The sequence below is a fragment of the Scomber japonicus genome, chromosome 20, assembly GCF_027409825.1.
Source record: "Scomber japonicus isolate fScoJap1 chromosome 20, fScoJap1.pri, whole genome shotgun sequence".
NCBI classification, from domain to species: Eukaryota; Metazoa; Chordata; class Actinopteri; order Scombriformes; family Scombridae; genus Scomber; species Scomber japonicus.
This window is the reverse complement of record NC_070597.1, coordinates 18,416,417-18,436,616: the sequence shown is the minus strand read 5'-3', so window position 1 is coordinate 18,436,616 and position 20,200 is coordinate 18,416,417. Positions and strand designations below refer to the sequence as shown.

Below are 20,200 nucleotides of genomic sequence, written 5' to 3'. Positions count from 1 at the left end.
GGTACAGAAATACCACATCAAAGGGTGAGAAGAGTAAATGGAGTGAGAGAAGAGAGAAAGGAGAACTCAGACTGGGAGAGAGACGCGGGGAGAATAAAAGAACTTCAGCTTATCAGATGATAGAAAAAAAATGAATAGATGCTGCTAAGATGCACGTGGATGTCTATGAGGGTACGTTCATATTTGTCAGTGTCGCAGAATTGCAGTTGTACCTGATCATCATTTCTCTGTCTCTGTCCAGGTGATGAAGGCTGATCTGTTCCTCTGTCATCCTCTTCCTGTCCTCTGCCTCCCGACCAAGAGGATACATGGGGCGCGACACCCCTGAATCCCAAATACAACAGAAGAAACAAGCAAGAAAAAAATCATTAGATGACATTTCTGAATGTTTGTGAGAGTTTACCTTCTGATACTTATATGACTCGTACACATACTGTCACATTTAAATGTTTATTGCACGGCAGAAATCTGGTGAGCTGTTTTAGCCAGTTAATCTCAGAAGTTAGAGTTCCTAATACACATCAAAATGGATCAAGAAATGTCAGATATTATACGACACCAATAGTTGCTTTCAAAAGTGTGCTATCATGGATTTTTCCTTTAACGCAGCCTACAGCACAGAAATAGCATTAATTGACTCTCAGTGCAAGGAACATAAATGATTTCTGACCTTTCATGCTGGGCAGCACCCTGCCCTGTCTGCTGTGTCCAGGGGTGTTGTCTGGGGAACGATGGGGGGGCCTGGCTACTGCAACTGCAATACCCACCGGAGGCTGCCGCACCTCCCCCTCTCCTGCCTCCCCGGCCTCCTTCCCACCTCTGTCCCCCCTCTCTCCCTCATTAGTGGAGCCTCGGCGAGGAGGGAGCGACTGTTTGGGAGGGTCTTGCAGGGAGGTGTTGCTTTTGCCTCCACCTCTGTCCCCCTTCTCTGATCTCTCTCCACCCTGCTTGAGGCAGCCCAGACCACCAAAGGGGCTCCGATGGGGGAGCAGCAGAGGCTGCTGAGAGCTGTAGTTCATTAAGTTCTTCATGGCGCTGCCTTCACCCTCAGTGGTGTGCGATGAGGAACGGGATAGGGGTGGAGGCTGTTGAGAATGGGGTTGGTTGTGGTCAGTGTTTGGAGCTCTGTTGCTGAGCCCTCTTACTTCACCGTTGCCGACTGATGCATGGTGGGAGCCTTTTCTCTGGTCCTCTTGGTGGCCCCCTCGAGCCCCCCAAGGTGTTGCTGCCTGACTTCCCTCTCTTCCCCTCTCTTCTGTACTCGCTCCATGGCTGCTGTGCTGCTGGTGTCGTATCCTAGCAACCTTTTGTCCCTCCCTCTGAACTGCTGACCCCGAGCCCACCCTCTCAGGATGAGGACCTGATTGAGAACAGTCCCTGAAGGGAGGTGTGCTGGCACCAGGGCCATTCTTGGATAATCCCTGTCCAGACCCAAGGTGTGTCCCCTGGGCATCTGGTGGGAGTGACGGCCGGTAAACATCGTCCACAATCTCCACATCGCGGAAGGATGAAGATGTTTCCAGGCTGCAGGACCGCAGCTCAGGCTGAGAGCTCGGGTTGGAACTGGATTTGTGGAAGTGCTGTGTCTGGTGGTTCCAGTCAGAAGGTTTGTCAGCTTTGCCGCAGCCCAGCTGCTGCTGGTGGGGCTGAGATTTGTCCTTCTTCTGGCAACTACTAAGCCGACTAAGGTGATGAGAGGGACTTTCAAAAGATCCATCTCCACTCTTGTCATCTCCTTTTCTCCCGCCTCCTCCTGCAGCACGACAGTCAGGAGCTGCCAAATCTCCCAGTGGCCCGACTGAGGGGACATAAGTTGGGCCGATGACTTTTGCCTCTCTGCCAGATCCTCCAGATGTTGATGCTGGATCTTTTGAGTGTGTCAGGGTAAGAGGGGCTGGGGGGCAGTAAAACTCAGGATGGGGATGGTGATGTGGGTGGTGCAGCCACCCTCCCGTCACTGTGGAGCCCATGTGTAAGGCATGAGGAGGAGGTGGCGGAGGTGGAGGAGGAGGAGGCATGGAATAGGAGGCCACAGAGTGTGGAGTTGGAGGTGCCAAGATGGCTGTGGCTGCAGCCGCACCTCTTCTCATACATTCAGAGGAGGAGGTTGAGGATTCGCTGATCTTCATCTCCCCGTTTATGGGTCCGTCCTTAGAGCAGCGCCTACCGCCACCAGATGGAGGTCTAACCACCCCACCACCACTGCAGCTGCTCAGTACTCCCCCCTTTCCTCCAGAACTGCTCTCTGCCCCTGAACCACTGGAAAGTTTACAGGCACTCATCTGTTTTGTCCCCTGACTGCCTGAGTCACTGTCTCTGTACTCCTTGTGTCGCTCCAGAGGGTGTCTGTGGTCCTCCTCCCTGCCCGTGTGTGTGAGGTGAGGAAGGAGAGCATGGTGAGGGTGGGAGTAAGCTTGGTGATGGTAGCTAGATGGAGTGGTGGCAGAGTTCGTATGATGTGAATGGTGATGATGAAGCTTTTCTTTGCTCTCCTGGTGTCGCTCCTTGCTGCTCGATCGCTCCTTCTCCTTTGACACTGATGAAACCCCTTTCTCGCTCATGTCCTTGGTGCTCTTCCCGCCTCCCCCACCACCTCCCCCGTTGTCCGTCTCTCGGCTGCAAGAGCCAAGCGGGTGGCCGGGGGCAGTCCTGGCCAGTGGGGGAAGGCTGTGATTGGTGGAGAGCAGAGGAGGCTGGGGAGGAAGGCCCCTCAGGTAGAAGTGATCTAAGAAAAAAAAGGCGAAGGTTTAAAATGGGTCACTAAAATTGCGAGTTAAATGATAGCAGTAAAGTGGCTGTTAGAGAAATTACATTTCATAGTTTTATTAGAATTACTGTATAAAAAATGGTATAAGGAAAATCACTAATGAGAAGTTGCCAACTTGGAAAACTGTGAGTTACCAGCTGTTTTTACTCCTCTGGTGGGTGCTGATTAAGCAGTTTAAAAATATATAAATATATATATAAAAAGTGATTTTTTTTCACACCGTTACTCTCACACACACACCAATACTAACACCTACCTTTTTGAGTTTCATAGAAGCGGTGCTGTCCATAGAGACCGTTGCTATGGTGATCGAGGGGACTCATGGGGAGAAAAGGAGAAGCAAGACTTCCTGAATAGCTGGGGTACCCTGTCACAGGGAGGGAGAGAGGGAAAGAATTGATGTTTCTCTGCAGCGTTGACATTCAGCAGCCCTCTAAACAAACAATTTATCTCTACAATCTATCATGAAATGGGGCCATTTTGGAAAACACAGAAGAAGAAAAAAAATATGGCCAGTTAGTGCTACTTTCACCATAAATGCACTTTTGCACAAACACACCGCATGAGTTGACATTATTTACAGTGGACAAAGTGGTGACAAAAACCACAGCCGACAGCTACTGGCCAAGTGTTTGCAGCATTTAACTGGATGGAATTTGCTCTTCTACAAAACACATTTTTCTCAAACCCAAGACAAATAGTATAAACCATCGCAATCCCCCCTCCTTAAAACACACACACACACACACAGCAAGAGTCCTCCCAGGAGGTCACTGGGAGGTAAATGGTCGTTCCACTCTGTTCCTTGTCTTCAAGGACGTTGAACTGAATTGTGGGATAGAGGAGGTCTCGGTGGTTGTGTTGATGGGGGTGGATGGGTGTAGGATTGGGTGAGGGTCGCTGCGGGTGTGTATGTAATGTATGTAGTGGTTGAGGGCGGGGGGGGGGGGGGGGGGTTATTTGGAGAAAAAACAGCAAAATCGCCACAGGCTCACACACACACACACACGCACACACACAGGATCATACACAAGTACACAAACGCGGGAGGCAGACATCTCCACTTTATGGGGCCAAAAGGCTTGGATTGTGTCTATGTGTGTGTGTGTGTACGTGTGTGAGTGTGTGTGTTCTCCAGCAGCTGGTTTCATGCCCCACAGAGTGTCCTTGCCGGCCCGTTAATTGGCAGCCGTTAAAAGTTTAACGGTGGTGGCCAAAGTAAACAGCACTCCATAAAAACTCATCCTACGCATTCCACAGTCGCACTGCAAAACCACCAACGCCCCCTCACTGCTCCCAGCATGTTTGTGTGGGACTCAGTGTGTCTGCGTGTTCATGCTGCAGTGTAAATGCATGAATGTGCGCTGTGTGTGTGTGCGTGTGTGTGTGATTACTCTGACTGGTTAACAACCAGTGAATCTAAATGGCGACAATTAACCAAAAGGCTCTATCAGCCATCTAAAGCCAATCCCCCGGGTAATGATGAGTGATAAAACTCAGGAGGGAGGGAGGGAGGGGAGATGAAAAAGAAGAAGAGGGGAACAAAGACGGCAGAGGGACACAGTGAGAAAAAAGGGGGAGAGAAAGAAAGGAAAGAAGGAAGGGAAGTAGGAAAGAATTGATAGGTTGGCGAATGAATGAATGATAGAGAGGCAGAAAAGTAAAAGAGACAGGAAAAAAAGAACACGCCTGTCAAAAAGAAAAGCCCCCAATCTGGTGCTGTTGGGAGGCATTTGGAGAGGGGAGTTTATGTGTGAGTGTGTGTGTGTGTGTAAGGGGGGTGGGGGTGAGGGTGATGGAAGATGAAGGAGGAAGTGAAAGGGAAGTGGAGAGCTTTGAGATGGCGGAGATGAGAGGACAGAGGAAAGGGAAGTAAGGAGAGGAGTGCGAGCACATGAGAGAGAAGACAAAAAACAGGGACAGGTGTGGAAGAGGGAGAGCGAGTAGAATAGGTGTGTGTGTGTGAAAGAGAGAGAGAGAGAGAGAGATAGAGAGAGAGAGATAGAGAGAGATAGAGAGAGAGAGAGAGAGAGAGAGAGAGAGATTTTGTGTTTGTGGAAGGAATATGTGCTGTGCATTTCTTTACGAATATGTCTCATCTGTGAATACGTGTGTCTGTAGTGTGTGTGTGTGCGTGTGTGCATGTGTGTGTGTGTGTGTGTGTGTATCGGCCAGGTCTCTTCTCTCTGCGCTGGCTACGCTCCACTCTCTGGACCGTGGCCAGCTGGCAGACCGCCTACCGGAGCTCCCTGGCTTGAATTCTTAAAAACAATCATTTGTAGTGTGTGTGCACGTGCTCGTGCGTGTGAGCGTGCGCACACGTGTATGTGTTCAGACATCAAAGCCGAGCCACACAGACACAAAATCTGTCTGATAGGCACACACATTCTCCCTCCGCGCGCACACACACACGCGCACACACACACACACACACACACACATTCTTGCTCTCTTTTCACTGCCGCTGCTCTCTCCTGCGTTAACGTTGAAGTCCTGCCTCTGACTCTTTCTATGAATCTGATTTATAAGACAGTCACTCCGGGCAACATTAGTGCTCATTTTCAGGGCTTAACTGTTGCTATTTATCGCTCGATGAGCTACAAATGAGGCAGTTGTACAAACAAAACTTGTCCCCTTTCAAGCTTTAAAGCTGCACCAGGAGAGATTTCTATGGAAAAATACAGCTTGATGAGTTTGTCTTATGAGCTCAACATCAGAAATTTGCAGTGAAGTGTCCTGTGAAAGTGTGTTCAACTTCCCCAAATTAAACTGGTGTGTACACTTGCCTGCTTAAGTTAAAACTTATGTGGGGAAATAAATACTGTTTCATAAACACCAGCTCCCTCCATCCTTTGGCTTTTTCTTCTTCTGGTACAAAACAATCAATTGTTTATTACAAATAAAAATAACCTCTTAATTAGGGAAATGTTCTTAATTTCAACTATATTTGAACCTCAAATTCTTCACCTCCACATTGTGGCCACTAGTGGAAATCTAGATGTCTTGTGTCTGCGTCTTAACAAACCACATGTGACAGACATGCGGGATATTGTTTGGTCCAGTGGTTTGTGGGGAAATGGTCAGGTAGACCATTTCATTCACGCTGTAAAATAAGTCTGAAGAGATTTTTTCCCCCATGCAGACGCTTTGACTTGTCATAGCAGGGACACCACAGGTGTAACCAATAAGAGTTACAAGGGTTCAATTCCATTTACGTGTCCCTGTAAGTTGTTCCAGCAATCCAGCGTGCATAGGACCCTGTAACTGGCTCACCTAAATGGAATGCAGTCCGTATTCAGGTTATTGATTACACCTGTGCTTTTCCTGCTTTATGACAAAATGTCTGCTGTGAAACTGCAGTGGTCTCATAGCCGCTTAAATGGGTTTTTTTTTATTGCATTACAATGTGAGTCATTGAAGAAGGCAAAAGAAGTGAATGTCTGCATATAAGATTTTGCTTCTAATCCGCAGCAACAGCGTTTGAAGACATCAGAACTTTTCCATGGCAACATCTGTGGGTGTTATCGTTCACTCGCTCACATTTTGTGAAGAACCGGTGGAACGTGAAATTCTGATTCTGACCGTTTTCAGTTAGTTGAGAAATACAGCCTGTGGCGGAAACTGTCTCTCTGTTGTAGCTCTTTTAGAGGTTATCTCTTTAGACCCATCTCGCTGTCAAAAGAGAAATCCTCTTACACACACACACACACACACACACACACACACACACACAGATACACAGATACACACACAGACAGAAACACATGCACACACATACCTGAAAAGGACAGATAACTAAGTCAACCTCATTCTTTGACCGCAAACGGTTAACAGTCAAAAGAGGACATGATGCATGATGATGCACACTTTTTTGTTTGTGAGAGAGTGTGCATGTGTGTATCTGATCAGGAAGGGGGCCGTTGGAGGTCGGTTAGCTCAGAAGGGGCCCTGAGGGTGGGGCTGCGGTCAAAGGGGGAGGGGGTTTCGTGGAGGGAGAGGATGGTGGAAATAGGGGTAAGTTTCAGTGTGTGTGTGTGTGTGTGTATATGTGTGTACGTGTGTGTGTGTGTGTGTGTGAGGGGGGGGGGCTCATGAAACTTAAAACTCACCCCCAGAAGAGAGTTGAGGGATGAGAGATGATTGAGTGATAGGAGGGGAGAAAATGTTGGATTGTGCTGGCAGTGGGTGAGGAGGAGTGCTTAAATTACTGTTGATTATGATGCTATTTTTATACTGCAAGAGGGTGAGTGTGTGTGTGTGTGTGTGTGTGTGTGTGTGTGTTTGTGTGTTTGTGTGTTTATAGGTTGGGGTAAGAGGAAGAGGAAGACTTTGGTCGTGCACCAGTTCTGAGAGCGTCACAGTGTTCGAGCTCTGAACTAGAAAACAGCCACAAACACAAAACCACATACAGAAGAGAGTTGCACGTGTGTGTGTGTGTGTGTGTGTGTGTGTTTGTGTGTTTCTATAAGTAGCATCATCTGAGGCACCACTGCTCTGTGTGTTTGGCCTCAGCTCAGTGTTGGTTAAACCACTTAATGACTCCATCTCAATCTAATCCCAAACCGAGACCCTGGATTAACCAGAGACCAAGCACTCTGTTGCCTCCTGCGCCTGTGTGTGTGTGTGTGTGTGTGTGTCTGTCTTACCTTCATGTGAATGGGGGAACCAGATAGGGGAGGCGCTTGAATGGGGTCCAGTCCTGTACGAGGGGGAGGACGGGGAGGCAGCGGGTCCCGAGGGATGAGGGGGGTGGGAGGTCGGGGACCCCACGCTGCTGGCCAGGAAGGAACCCATGAAGGAAGCACCTGAGAGAAAGAGAGAGAGACAAATGTTGGAGGTTAGAGAGGTGCTCACTGATTAAAGTCATCTCTGGGTGAGGAAGCGGTGTGAAGATAAATCTACTGATAAACCAAAGAGCGAGCAGAGTCACAGGAGAAGTACTGAGAGCCTCCCAAGTATGACTGTTTAATTTAGAGAACTTCCTCAAATGAAGTTAAAAAAAAAAACCCCAGAAGATAAAAAAGGACATGAATAAATAACCAATGTTTTATATGCTTTCTAGATTTAACTGACACATCTCAGTTTTTCACACTTACCACTTCTCTGAGAATGATTTCTGCACATCTCTCTTTATAACCATTCGACAATGTCTGTGGTCTACATTTGCTCTCATACTGTATGTCTCACACAATGTGTTACTTGTTGCTTGCTACCATGGCCACTGAGAAAGAGAAGCTGGCATTGAACATCGGATCCTCTAATACATATTTTCCAATAATAGTTCTGACAACATCTAATATCGTGAAATATCAAAATCATTAGCTCAACATTGTGCACAAGTTTGAGGCTGGAATTTTCTTCTGGTTAAAAAAAAAAAACACAGTCGGTCACAGCAGACCTGGGAGGTATTAATATTACTGAGTAGTGCTGTAAAAAAAATGAAATTATGTGACCTGCCCTAGAGAAATTAATCCCTTCAAGCTACATTCACACGGCAGCTGGAAGTGTCCCAATTCTGATCATGTTTCTCCTCACATGTGACACACATATCAGATTTTCTTTTCCTCTTAAACTTATGATATTTTTTTCACTGGTCTGAATGGGGTATGTGGTATAGTTACAAACTGTGGCCTAAACCCTATGACTAACATGGAGTATGTGGTTGATCATTGTCGCCTGTGACAAAAAACATTGTTATTATTTTGACGGCAGGTCTTAGTCAGCATTTGCATCAAAAAGATAAACATTGGTGGTTGAAGGTCAAAACCAATATGGAGGCTCTTAAAAACAGAAGGTAGGTCTCACTCATGTATTCAGCATTAAAAATATATCAAGACTTAATAAGTAGTAAGTATGTTTACACTCATAAAGTCCCTCAGGCTCAGATCTACTTTAGCCCTGCATGAAAAACACAGACCCCTATTTTTATTGAATGAAGCCAGTCCGTCAACACAGAGGGCTCTGGTTAAAAAAACCACATGGTTGAAACGGCCTTTATTTCTGTCTGACTGCACTGTGATGTCATCGTCTGGTGCTGCAGTGACCAATCAAACGTTGTGATGTGGACGCACTATTTCCCATCGTCCTGTTGTAAAATCATAAAATGGGGTGCAGTGTTTTTGGTGTTTGATAAGCTCTCAAATCTACAGGCCTGTTACTCAAACTGGAAATCCTGGATCATATTTCATGAGTCAGTGTATAGTAGCGGTACCTGAAATAACACGTCAATACCAACACCGCCCCGCCCCGCCCCGCACAGGACTGTATCCACCTGCTCACCCTTAGTTGTGACATCGCAACCCTGACAAAGATGGCAGCAAACTTTCACACGGATTCCACATCCTGGTTTTCTACCAAACCTGTCTCATTACTACTTGAATTGTTTTCCCAACGTAATCACTGCTGCAACCAAGCCACTTTGGTTAAGTTTAGAGAAAGAGCGTGGTTTCATTTAAATGTTAATTAACATCTTGTGCAAGTCATTGCAGTCTTTTTTTATTATTAAACCGAGACCATCTTTCTGTAACCTTAACCGAGTGCTGTGAGTGCGTAAACATGACCATAAAAAGGTTTGAGTCACTTCTACCTGAAGATCAGGATATTTTAAGCGGAGGATTAGAAAAAGAACTGTATGTTTCACTTTCAGTATCAACTTTTTTCCAGCTTGCCAAATATGTTAATTAACAACATTTTCTCATGATGTTGAGAGACAATGCAATTCATCCAGCCTTGCATTCCTAGCTAAATGTACTGTTGCAATTTAGTTGTATGTGGAGGCAGGGTTGTTTCTACAGGCTGTGATCAACATGAATGGCATTTAGGCATACAGAGAGAACATGCAGCTTAAACTTGAAACTGACATGTTGGAAACTTTTCTTTTCGACATGGCTTTTTAATATTTCACCCAGGTGGTAGATTTGCCCAATCATATTCAAAAAACATCACAGTTTGAACTAGGAGTAAAAATGTTGTTCCACTTCTCAGACGTGACTAAGAGCAAACATTCAGTCTCATCCTGTATAACAGTCAAAGCGAACAGGCTCCGTTTAGTTTGGCTCCGTTTGGATGTATCTCCATTTATCAGCATGCTCTCATTTAGTGGAACAACCCCAACAGTTGTAGGGGAAGGAGGAAACAAATCCACAGGGAATCAGGTAATTAGTCACTGGATGGAGGGAAAGAGAGAGAGAGAGAGAGAGAGAGAGAGACAGAGAGAGAGAGAGAGAGAGAGAGAGAGAGAGAGAGAGAGAGAGAGAGAGAGAGAGAGAGAGAGAGAGAGAGAGAAAGAAAGAGAAAGAAAGAGAGGTGGTGGGTTGCGTCGTTCCCCATAAATGCTGTCTCGCATCAGAGACAATTACCACAACAGTCCGCATCTGAGTCACACACACACACACACACACACACACAAACATGTACAGTACCCTCACCTCAACCACGACCCGCCGCCCTAACAGCCACAACCACAACTGCCTTCAACTGTCTGCCAATCTGTCTCTCACACACACATACACACACAAACACACACAAACTAGAAAGAGTACATGTGATAAATCAAGCGAGAGATGGAGCAGTGTTGTGTATTAAGAGACAAATCAGCCTCTCTATTTACATAAACACAAACACACACACACACACGCACACACACACAAACACACACTGCACTGAGACAATTTAAATGTAGAAATCCCTCAATCTTTCTTTCTCGGTGTAGTCACAATAAGGAGTAAGGAGAAAAGGGGAAAAAAAAAAAAAGATTCAGCCAAAACTTTCCCTTCTAGACATTTATTTTCTCTCTTTCTGTCTCTCAGCTGCTCTCAGACAGGATATTTTTTCAGTGTTTTTTTCTTTCTTTTTTTTTTTTTGCTCTAAATCCTCTCTTGTACAACTGTAGATCAGTGGCCTTTCAGCCAGTCATAATAAAACACAGCTCATATAAGAATCGGGCTGATTTCACAAGACCCCCCTGGCAGTGCACACACATACACACACACACACACACACACACACACACCCAAACGTCAAACAGAGAATGACACACACACACTTGGCTCCCTGTACCTCATCGTCTACAACAGATGACAGAAGAAGAAGAAAAAAAAAGAGCTGGTTTTCAGCTGAGCAGCCATGCATTTCTGAAATTAGACGAGGCATCTTGAAGTGTCTCAGAGGCCCATAAAAGTCAACTTGCATTAAAGAAGACAGTAAAAAAGAAATAATTGTTACACTGATTTCAAACACCAGTGATATTGATTAGTAAGGTCGGTGACATAAATACTCCGCATTCCTTGTTGACTTTCTTCCCACAGCCGTTCTTTAATCTCTCACCCTCTCAGATCTCCACCCATCCCCCCTATTTCCCCCATCTTTTTCCATTTACTCATCTCTTTCCTTTTTCCCCTCTTTTCCCCCATTCCCTCTTTCCTGTCACACCCCTCCACCCCCCCCTTCTCTCTCTCTCTCTCTCTCTCTCTCTGTCTGTTTTCTGTTGGCGAGTTGAGGAGAAAATCATATTTGCCCGCTCCCTCTGGCCTGCTGATATGGAAAATCATCTCAGAGGCCAGCCACTAACGTAAACCTTATTTCTGTCCCTCTGTGTTTTTTTTCTTCTCTCTCTCTCTCTCTCTCTCTCACTCCTCCCCTTCTTCTCTTCCTGCCCTCTGTTTCCGCCTTTGTTTTATCCTGATCCGCACATTCCCTTTCCATCTGTCACCGCTGCATCCTCTCGTAGTTTCCCGTAGCTCTGAGCAGAAACGCCAAATGATGAATGCAGGCGTACTGAATAAGCCACAACTGAGGAGACGTGTCAGAGGAATAGTGAGAAAAGAAGACAAGCATAACAAACACTACAAAAACTCCACTTATCAACAGCTTTGACTTTCAGATCAACCGCAGATATGCATCCACATCAAAAATTCAACTCTGACCCAAGTGACATCATGTTTATGTGCACATATTACCATTATGTGCATATGTTATTTACCATAAATAAAAGCTGCTGTCTGTGAAAAAAAAAGCTACATTCAGTCTCCATAGTGGTAATTAAAGTAGAAAATGTGTTTGTATGCTTCCCTTTTTCCCCCAGTTGGCATCACAAGTTGGAAAAGTGTGTCAATACACAGGCAGAGAATCCTCCGTTGTTGACAATCCAAGGTAATAAAAATCGGAATTATGAGTTTTCTATTCACGCTAATACAGTCAGCTGTACTTACAGTGAGCAAAATCTGCTTTAGTTTATTTATGATTGACTGTAATGTGATTTGCTGAGGGGAAAATCCACTCAAAAACACTTAACACGGTTAAAAAAAAAAAAAAAGTATTGGAAGTATGCCTCACTTTTCTGGGCAGGTTTCTACTGCTTGGCATATTTTTGGTATTCTCACGGATAACAGGGCCAAACATACATTTTGGGATGTCGCTGTAATTCCAGCGCAGCCACAATACAGTATGATAGTAGAAAATCTGAAGATTCAGCATTATAAAAGGTCAAGATTTGATGTCAGTACTTCAGAATTTAACAGAGGCTCATAGATGGCGTTTCACACTGATATTTAAGTAATTCGGGGGGAAATTTATCTATTAGAATCTTAAATGCTTTACAGAAGATATTTTTTTAAAACGCTGTCACACTATTACTCCTACAAGAGGTTGACTGAAATAACACCTATGGTGGTGCGGGAATATTTTAGAGTGGAATTTTTTATTTAGCCCTGATAGATAAAAGTTGCTAAAAAAGTTGGCTCAAATTGTGCAAGATATGCCACGTTTTTTGAGTGCTCTCACGTTTTCACACCTTTAAGGCACACTATGACAGTTTTAATTAAAGACGGATCAATCTGGTCTGCTCAAAAAGCTTGGCAGTCATGTTTAGAAACACTAACAGGGTAAATGCTTTCATGCAAAATCCAAAGAAAGTGTCGAACGATGAAAAGCGCCCAATAACGTCAAGGTTATTTTCTCATTTTTTGGATTATAACAGATCTAGTCTTGCATTTGTTAGAGCCACTCATATACAGTATGTGAGGTATGTTGCTTGTGCCAAGGCAAAGAAAGAAAAAAAAAAAAAATCAGTCTGGAAAAAAAAAATAACCCTGCACCCTCTTTTGTGTGTTTGTCTCAGCAGCTGCTGAAGAGTGCTTGATGAGATCTACACTGAAACAAAACAGCAAGACAAAAGATAACAGGCCAGGCCGTCCCAAGGTTTCTCACTATTCTAGAGAGAGAAAGGGAAGAAGAGGAGGAGGAGGAAGAGGAGGACGAAGGAGATGAAGATGAGGAGAAGAAGGAAGAAGCAAACAGGAGAGGAGAAAAGGGAGATGACAAAGAGAGGGGTGTTGGTGATATAAGAGATGTCAGAAGGAGAAATAAGCAAACAGATAAAGTAATGGAGTGATATTCTTTGCAGCTCTGTGAATGGACCACTGCTGATCAATACACATGCACACACGCGCGCACACACACACACACACACACACACACATACCTGGAAGGATGACGAGTTAAATCGATCTCCATCCGATTGAAGATCAATATGCTCTCATGTTCTATTGTCACATTTGCCAATTAACAAAAGCCTCTGTCCACACACTGATATACTGAACTCTGTCTCTCTCCCTCTCTCCCTCTCTCGCATACACACACACACACACACACACACACACACACACACACACAGAGAGAGACACACGCACACACGCACACACATACACGCATTCTCTCTTTTACCGACTCTGCCAACAGTGGCGACTACTGAAAGAGCCTGACAGTACAGTCTCAGCGTGTGTGTATGTGTGAGTGTGTGTGTGTGTGTGTGAGTGTGTGTGAGTGTGTGTGTGTCAGAGGTTCTGACTCTCGTTAGCTTGGCTGTTACGCTTATTGCCGTACACTTGGCAACCTCTCGTCAGTCTGACCCTTTCATAAGCCTCCAACCACCAAGGACCCTGGCACTGAGCCTTCAATCTGTGTGTGTGTCTGAATGCATGTGTGTGTACAAGTGTGTGCGTGCAAGCGTGTGTGTGTGTGTATTTAGGGGCAGGAGTCAAGCCAGACCTTTCTGATCTGTTTTGACACCGCGGAATTGCACAAGTGACAGGGCTACTCAAACAAGGCGGTCGTGGAAGACGTTCAGATACACACATAAGCACACACGCGCACGCACACACACACACACACACACACACTCACAAAGGTCCATAAAAGCATTATGGCACTGGGGACACAAACACATTCAATGTGTGAGTAAGCGCCCGAGCGGTGCTTACAAAGAATACGTTCAGGGGAGAAAAGGAGTTCTTTTGCTCGACTAGATCCAGATAGCATTTTCCTTCTGCTCTATCTTATTATTCATCAACGATTCCTCTTGACTCATTCATGTTAGAGAGAGCAGGGTGTGCAAGCAAAGCATGGCATGTCGCCTGGGACAAGCGGCTGTACTGAATCACATTACGGCGGGAAGAAGAGAGAGGACAGAGAAAGAGAGAGAGAAAAAGAGTGGAGGGGAAAAATGAGATGAAAGAGCTACAAATGAGAGATGTCCCTGTGAGGCGCATAAATCAGCAGACTATGAACAGCACAGCTCAAAGCCTGACTCCCAGGCTGCGGACCAGAGCCTGGCTGTCCTCACACACACACACACACGCACACACACATGCCCTCTCTACTACAATCTCTCTGCATGCACCAGGCTACTGTAGTAACATCCCGATCTCGCTGCACCTACATGTGCACATTTACACCATAAAAAGACAGTGAGGATGCTAAAAGACACATCATCTGCTGGCTGTGATTCCAGGAAAATGACAGGAAATAAGAAGCAGAAGGGAAAGCAGGAGGAATTAAATAAATAGACAAGAAAACGTGCAACATTGCACCTTGTGTCAAACCAGCCTGAATAGCCAAAAGAAAAAAAAAACTCCAGTGTTCAGAGTTTTCCGATGGTGAACGTGGCCCCACAAACTGCACCAGCAAAATGTGAGTGAGAAGGAAAATGTTCCTGGTTTTGACCACAGACTTTTTGGACGCCACAGACCCACCCACCCACCTACGGCAAGAGGAAGAGCCATATATGGTCACAGAGAGCAGGAACTCATAACACATGAGAGATTCAGGAAGGAGGGAAGGAGGGGGGGGGGGCTGTCAGAGTAGATTTTTCCATGTTTTACCAAAGAAAACAGGGGATTTTGGGGAATAGGGGTCATACGAGACTGGCTCCGATGCTTGGGTCAGAATGAAACACAAATGGTACGTGCACACACACATGCGCTCACATACGCACACACATACACACACACACACACACACACACACTAATTAAAAGCATAAGGTTGCTGATATTTCAGGAAAGCCTGCGGTGAGAGTCAATAATGCAATTCCGTCTACTTGCATATGTGTGTGCGTGTCCCCCCCTTCCACACACACACACACACACACACACACACACACACACACACACACACACACACACACACACACCACAAATCCCCCAGACAACCTTCCACCCCCACTTCCCCCCAGTAGTTTTGCAGCTAAACAGCAAGGAAGCTTGTTCAAGGAGTTTTGGTCATCCTCCAGTCCGACATGCCGGTGCCACACCCTTGTGGTCCCTTCACTCTGCAGCCACAGCAAACAACACATACACACACACACACACACACACACACACTTACTCTCGCACACACACACACACACACACACACACACACACACACTGACAATAATGATTTGAAGCTGCATGTGCCTGCCACTGGATAAAATACACCTGGGGGTCAAGACACCAGGAAGAGCACAGAGTGAGTCTAACAGAAAACACGTCACCATGACCTGAGAGCAAAGTGGAGACAGAGCTGAACGGCACAGGTACACACATGTTTCTTCATGATTCACTGGAGTTCAAACGCAAGACAAGTTTACCACTCATCAACATTAACACACAACCCCCAACTAAACACATATTCTTTAAAGCTGCATTATGTGACTCATTAACTTATGTGCTACTCTGTTACTTTTTGACATATATTCCTGATCACAATTACAATTTAAAAAGCATGAAAGTAGATGTTAACAATATGTCAAAACCAGTTGGGTGGGGGGGTGGGGGGGTGGTAGGGTAGGGGTGGGGAGGGGTAGTGTGACTCACGGGATGTAGACTGTGGGTATAAGCCTGCTGACTATTTCAGTCAGAATTCTCTTCTCCTCCTCCGTCGCTATGTGAAACAACAACAACAACATCAACCCTCCGAGTTAGCAACCTACACGCTGAAAAAAATGGCAAGTTTTGACGAAAAGATTTGGCTTGGATGTACCGATCCGTTCCACTTCACATGAGCTTCTGTGATACTGGTTGAATAACGTTCTGCAAGAGCAACATACAGCTATTAAACTGTCTGTTATTTTAACAGGTCCAGTGAAATCCTCCAGAGCTTACGTATAGACAGGCTACACCTATTAGAGCACCAATGATCAAGTCATGTTTGTTTTTTTTTAAATCAGTAAAAGATGGATTGCACAGTCGACATACGTCTTTTACTGTCTTATGTGGCAGTCTCTTTTGCGGTGATGCCATGTGCAAATGTTCCTCTAAAACAAGCTACCCCCAGACACTATTTTGTAAGAGCACCATCATTGCATCCCGGGCTTAACTTAGATGATTGTGATTGTTTTAAAGAGGTAATAACAAGTCACAGTGTTTTCCCCCTATAGCAGAATGATAGTTGGTTCAGCCAGACCTTTCTCCTGCACTGGTGGATAGGGCTGGCTATGCAATACTATGTTGGGAGTACTCAGATTACATTTTTGCTAAGGGTTAGGGTTAGGAACAACCTGGATATGACCTTACAATCCACAAAGTACCATAATTAGAGCAAATTAAATTATTTTGATGGTCAATAGTTCATTATTTCTTCAAAATGGATCAGCATTGTTCAAAAGCACACAAAACAAAGTGTGTGAGTAAAAATATAGGTTTAAAATGAAGAATCTTTACTCTGTCTGCCGTGTTGTTTTTTGCAGATTTTGATAATGCTTTGCTTTTATGAGTCACAATCTATTTAGATGTTTTCTAGCAAGAAATATAATCTGTTTTTTTTTGGAAAACCATGCAATAATTAAAGTATTATAATCTCAACTTTCCTTTCATTTTGGACATATGTAGCAAAAACCACTTCAGACTTTTTTTTTTTTTTTCACTGTGATGCTTTGAGATTGTGGCCCCAGATTTGCAGCAGCGGTGCAGCACGAGCCTGCCTCAGCTAAAGTTAGCTCAAACTCCAGTGGAAACAAATACACCTACGCAGCAGGAGCAAAAGCAGCGCGGTGGTGCAGCGGAGAAGACGACACATCCTTTAAAACAGCAGACCCAGATTCAAGCATATCCATATCAGCCAGCCATCCACCCTGCTGAAGTGTCCATGAGCAGGACACTGAATCCCCTACCAGCTCCTGTACTGCTGTGACTGACCCTAAAGTCTGACCTGCCAGGCAGCCCAGGAAAGGTGAATTTCCCTGAGGGGATCAAATATCACATTATTATTACAGCAGTATGCTACTTATAAGCCATCTACAGTGCTCCCTTCAATCCCACACCATGGAGAGTCATATCTCAGTATCGCTGGAGCAGGATGTGTGTGTGTGTGTGTGTGTGTGTGTGTGTGTGCGTCTACATACGAATATGTATGTGTTCAACCACGCCGCTCCGTATCACCCTCCATCATCGTGAGTTGAGGGGTTGTGGTTCCTAGAGAAGCACTTTACTTAAATTAGACCCTCAACGGTTCGACATGCAGGTGTCAGTGTGTGTGTATATATATATATAAATATATATGTGTGTGTGTGTGTCTGAATTTGTAGTCTGTGTGTGTGCGTGGGCGTCAGACAGTCAGTGTGTGTGTGTGTGTGTGTGTGTGTGTGTGTGTGTGTGTGTGTGTGTGAGGGGGAAGAGACGAAACAAGAGAGAAGAGCGGGATGAGCAGACAGCGAAACACGAGAGAGAGGCAACAAGGGAGTGAGCGGAGGAAGAGACAGGGAAAGGAGCGAAAGAGCAAGGGAGGGAGGGAGGGAGGGGAAGGGAGGGAGGGGAAGGAGGGAGGGGAGGGGGGGGTTGGGAGAGTGAGTGAGCGGGCGAGAGAGGATGGGAGCCAGTGACAAAGAAAGACAGTGAGATATCTATCGAGAGAGAGAAAGAAAGCAGGTGAGAATAACCTAGTCTGACCTTATTTCAGTATGGCTTTCCCTTCCTTTATATTCCTTCATTGCAGTAATATTTACACAGGAATAAAAGATTATTGGAGAGATTCGCAGAGATGAAATAAAGAGGAAGGAAGGAGATTAGAAAAAAAAGAAAATAAACAACAGAAGGGATGGAGAGCAATAGCGTTAAGGATTGGAGGGAAAATCTCAATTTATTTTAATTCTCAATAAGATAGCAATTATTTGTCTGTATTAATTGATTTACCATTTAGCCCACCAATACTGAAAACTTAAAAAAAAACATCTTCAAATGTCTTGATTTCACAATTGACAATTATATAAAACAAAGAAAATGAAATAATCCTTATATTTGAGAAGCTAAAACTATTGAATATTTTCCATTTTTGCTTTAAAAAAATGACTAAAAGAATGAATCGAATGTCAAAATCTTTTAAATCAATTAATCAGTTCATCAACAACTTCCGAGCTGCTGAGCAATCGTTTCAGTTCCACCTCCAAATCAAGAAGGAGAATGCCAGCACACAAAAAAATCCAACCCAAATCAAACATAAAGAAAAAGCCGTCAACCATTGATGAGAAATGATAAGGCATGTTTAGCCCTGCACTCTCACCACTAAACACACATAGAATACAGAAAGTCAAGTAACACCGTGACAACAGTCTGTTCAAACAGGTAGAAACACTTAAAGATGAAACAATTAGTCCATTAATCCAGAAGTCCATCAATAGAAAATTAACCTTAAATTGTTTTAATGACTTATTGTTCATTTAAGTCATTTTTCAAAGCAAAGATGCCCAACATGTCCTCGTTCTAGCTTCTTCATTGTGAGGAATTGCTGCTTTACTTTGTTTGAGCGGCTCTCTTTCAGGTTTTGGACTGTTAGCTCATATTTCACTATTTTCTGACATTTTGTAGGACAAACAATTAACAATGAATTGAGAAAACTGGTTGGCAAATGAATGTGATAATGAAAAGAATCGTTTGGTGGAGCCCAGATTCAATATTATTGTTTATCGTTATTATGTGGAATTCATTAAATGACCTTTTTGCACATTTTTGTTGTCCAAGTTAATGATTCTGAGCAAACTGGAATTAAAAAAAGTGGAAAAATTACTTATTGAAGTTTCTATTTTGTACATTTGAACAATTTGGAGTCGTGTAATGTGCAACAGCAGAATACAGTTCATTTCTTTTTGCATGTTTTATACATTTTGCTTAAATTTGACATATTGTGATATATATATTAAAATCTGGAACTATGTGGAACTATTCTGGATACCAAGAGAAGACACACTGTTTTCACTGTATTCTACAGCCATAAACAGAGCTTCACATCCTCACCAAAAGCACCAATTATACTGACTTAAATGAATCATTCTTATACAAAGCCAGCATCATATATAGACAAATCCCCCCCCCCCCTGATAAATGAGGGTAACTTCTCTACATGCCACAAACAAGACCATGCTTTTAGCTTACATTCTTCTGACCATATTCTGACTCATATTTATAGGATTGTTTAACATGTTTGTGATTCTTGTGATTATTTATTCATCTAAATGCTTTTTGTTCAGTAATATGTCACTTAGCTTTTGCAATAATGTAACATAAATGCAAAAAATCTGATTTGATTTGAAATTAAGACAAAGCTGAAACAAATGGAAGAGCCGATAAAACGCAGACAGGCACTGAGAGGTTCTGATGAAGCAAAACATGCGAAAACACAGTGTACACGAGGAAACGAGGAACACACACACACACACACACACACACACACACACACACACACACACACACACACACACACACAAGCGGGAGTGAGCACACACATGCAAAAGCAGAGATAAGTGCACACTCACACACAAAAGAAGTCCTGATATTATGCATGCACACATGCTTCCAAACATTACAAAAACACACATCAAAACAACCGGAAAAGACAGTAGGCGGTTATTAAAGAGACAAGAGAAAAAAATAGAGAGAAGGAGAAGAGACACTTTACCAGCAATCAAAGACGAAGAGGAGAAGAGACGGAGAGAGGGAGAAGAAGAAGAGAGTGAAGTAGAGGTAGAGAGGGAGAGAGACATGCAAAAAGGGAGAGTTTGCTTCTAATCAGCCTGGATCTAAAATTTAGACAGGCACACATAGAGGCACAAGCAGTCCCAGTAGGATTAGGACCTCAGCACTGTGTGAGTGTATGTGTGTGTGTGTGTGTGTGGTGTGCACGTCCC

The 20,200-nt window shown here is 44.3% G+C and overlaps 1 protein-coding gene across 1 annotated transcript in view; it reads right to left on the bottom strand.

Moving 5' to 3' along the window:
• bahcc1b (BAH domain and coiled-coil containing 1b) overlaps window positions 1-20,200 on the bottom strand; it is a 57,439-nt gene that overhangs the window by 26,027 nt on the left and 11,212 nt on the right. The window contains exons 3-6 of the mRNA XM_053341198.1: window positions 7,414-7,572; window positions 3,024-3,134; window positions 671-2,725; window positions 213-324 (exon numbers count right to left, since the gene is read on the bottom strand). Of these exons, the coding sequence (XP_053197173.1) occupies window positions 213-324; window positions 671-2,725; window positions 3,024-3,134; window positions 7,414-7,572 (2,437 nt within the window). The remainder of the gene's footprint in view (window positions 1-212; window positions 325-670; window positions 2,726-3,023; window positions 3,135-7,413; window positions 7,573-20,200) is intronic.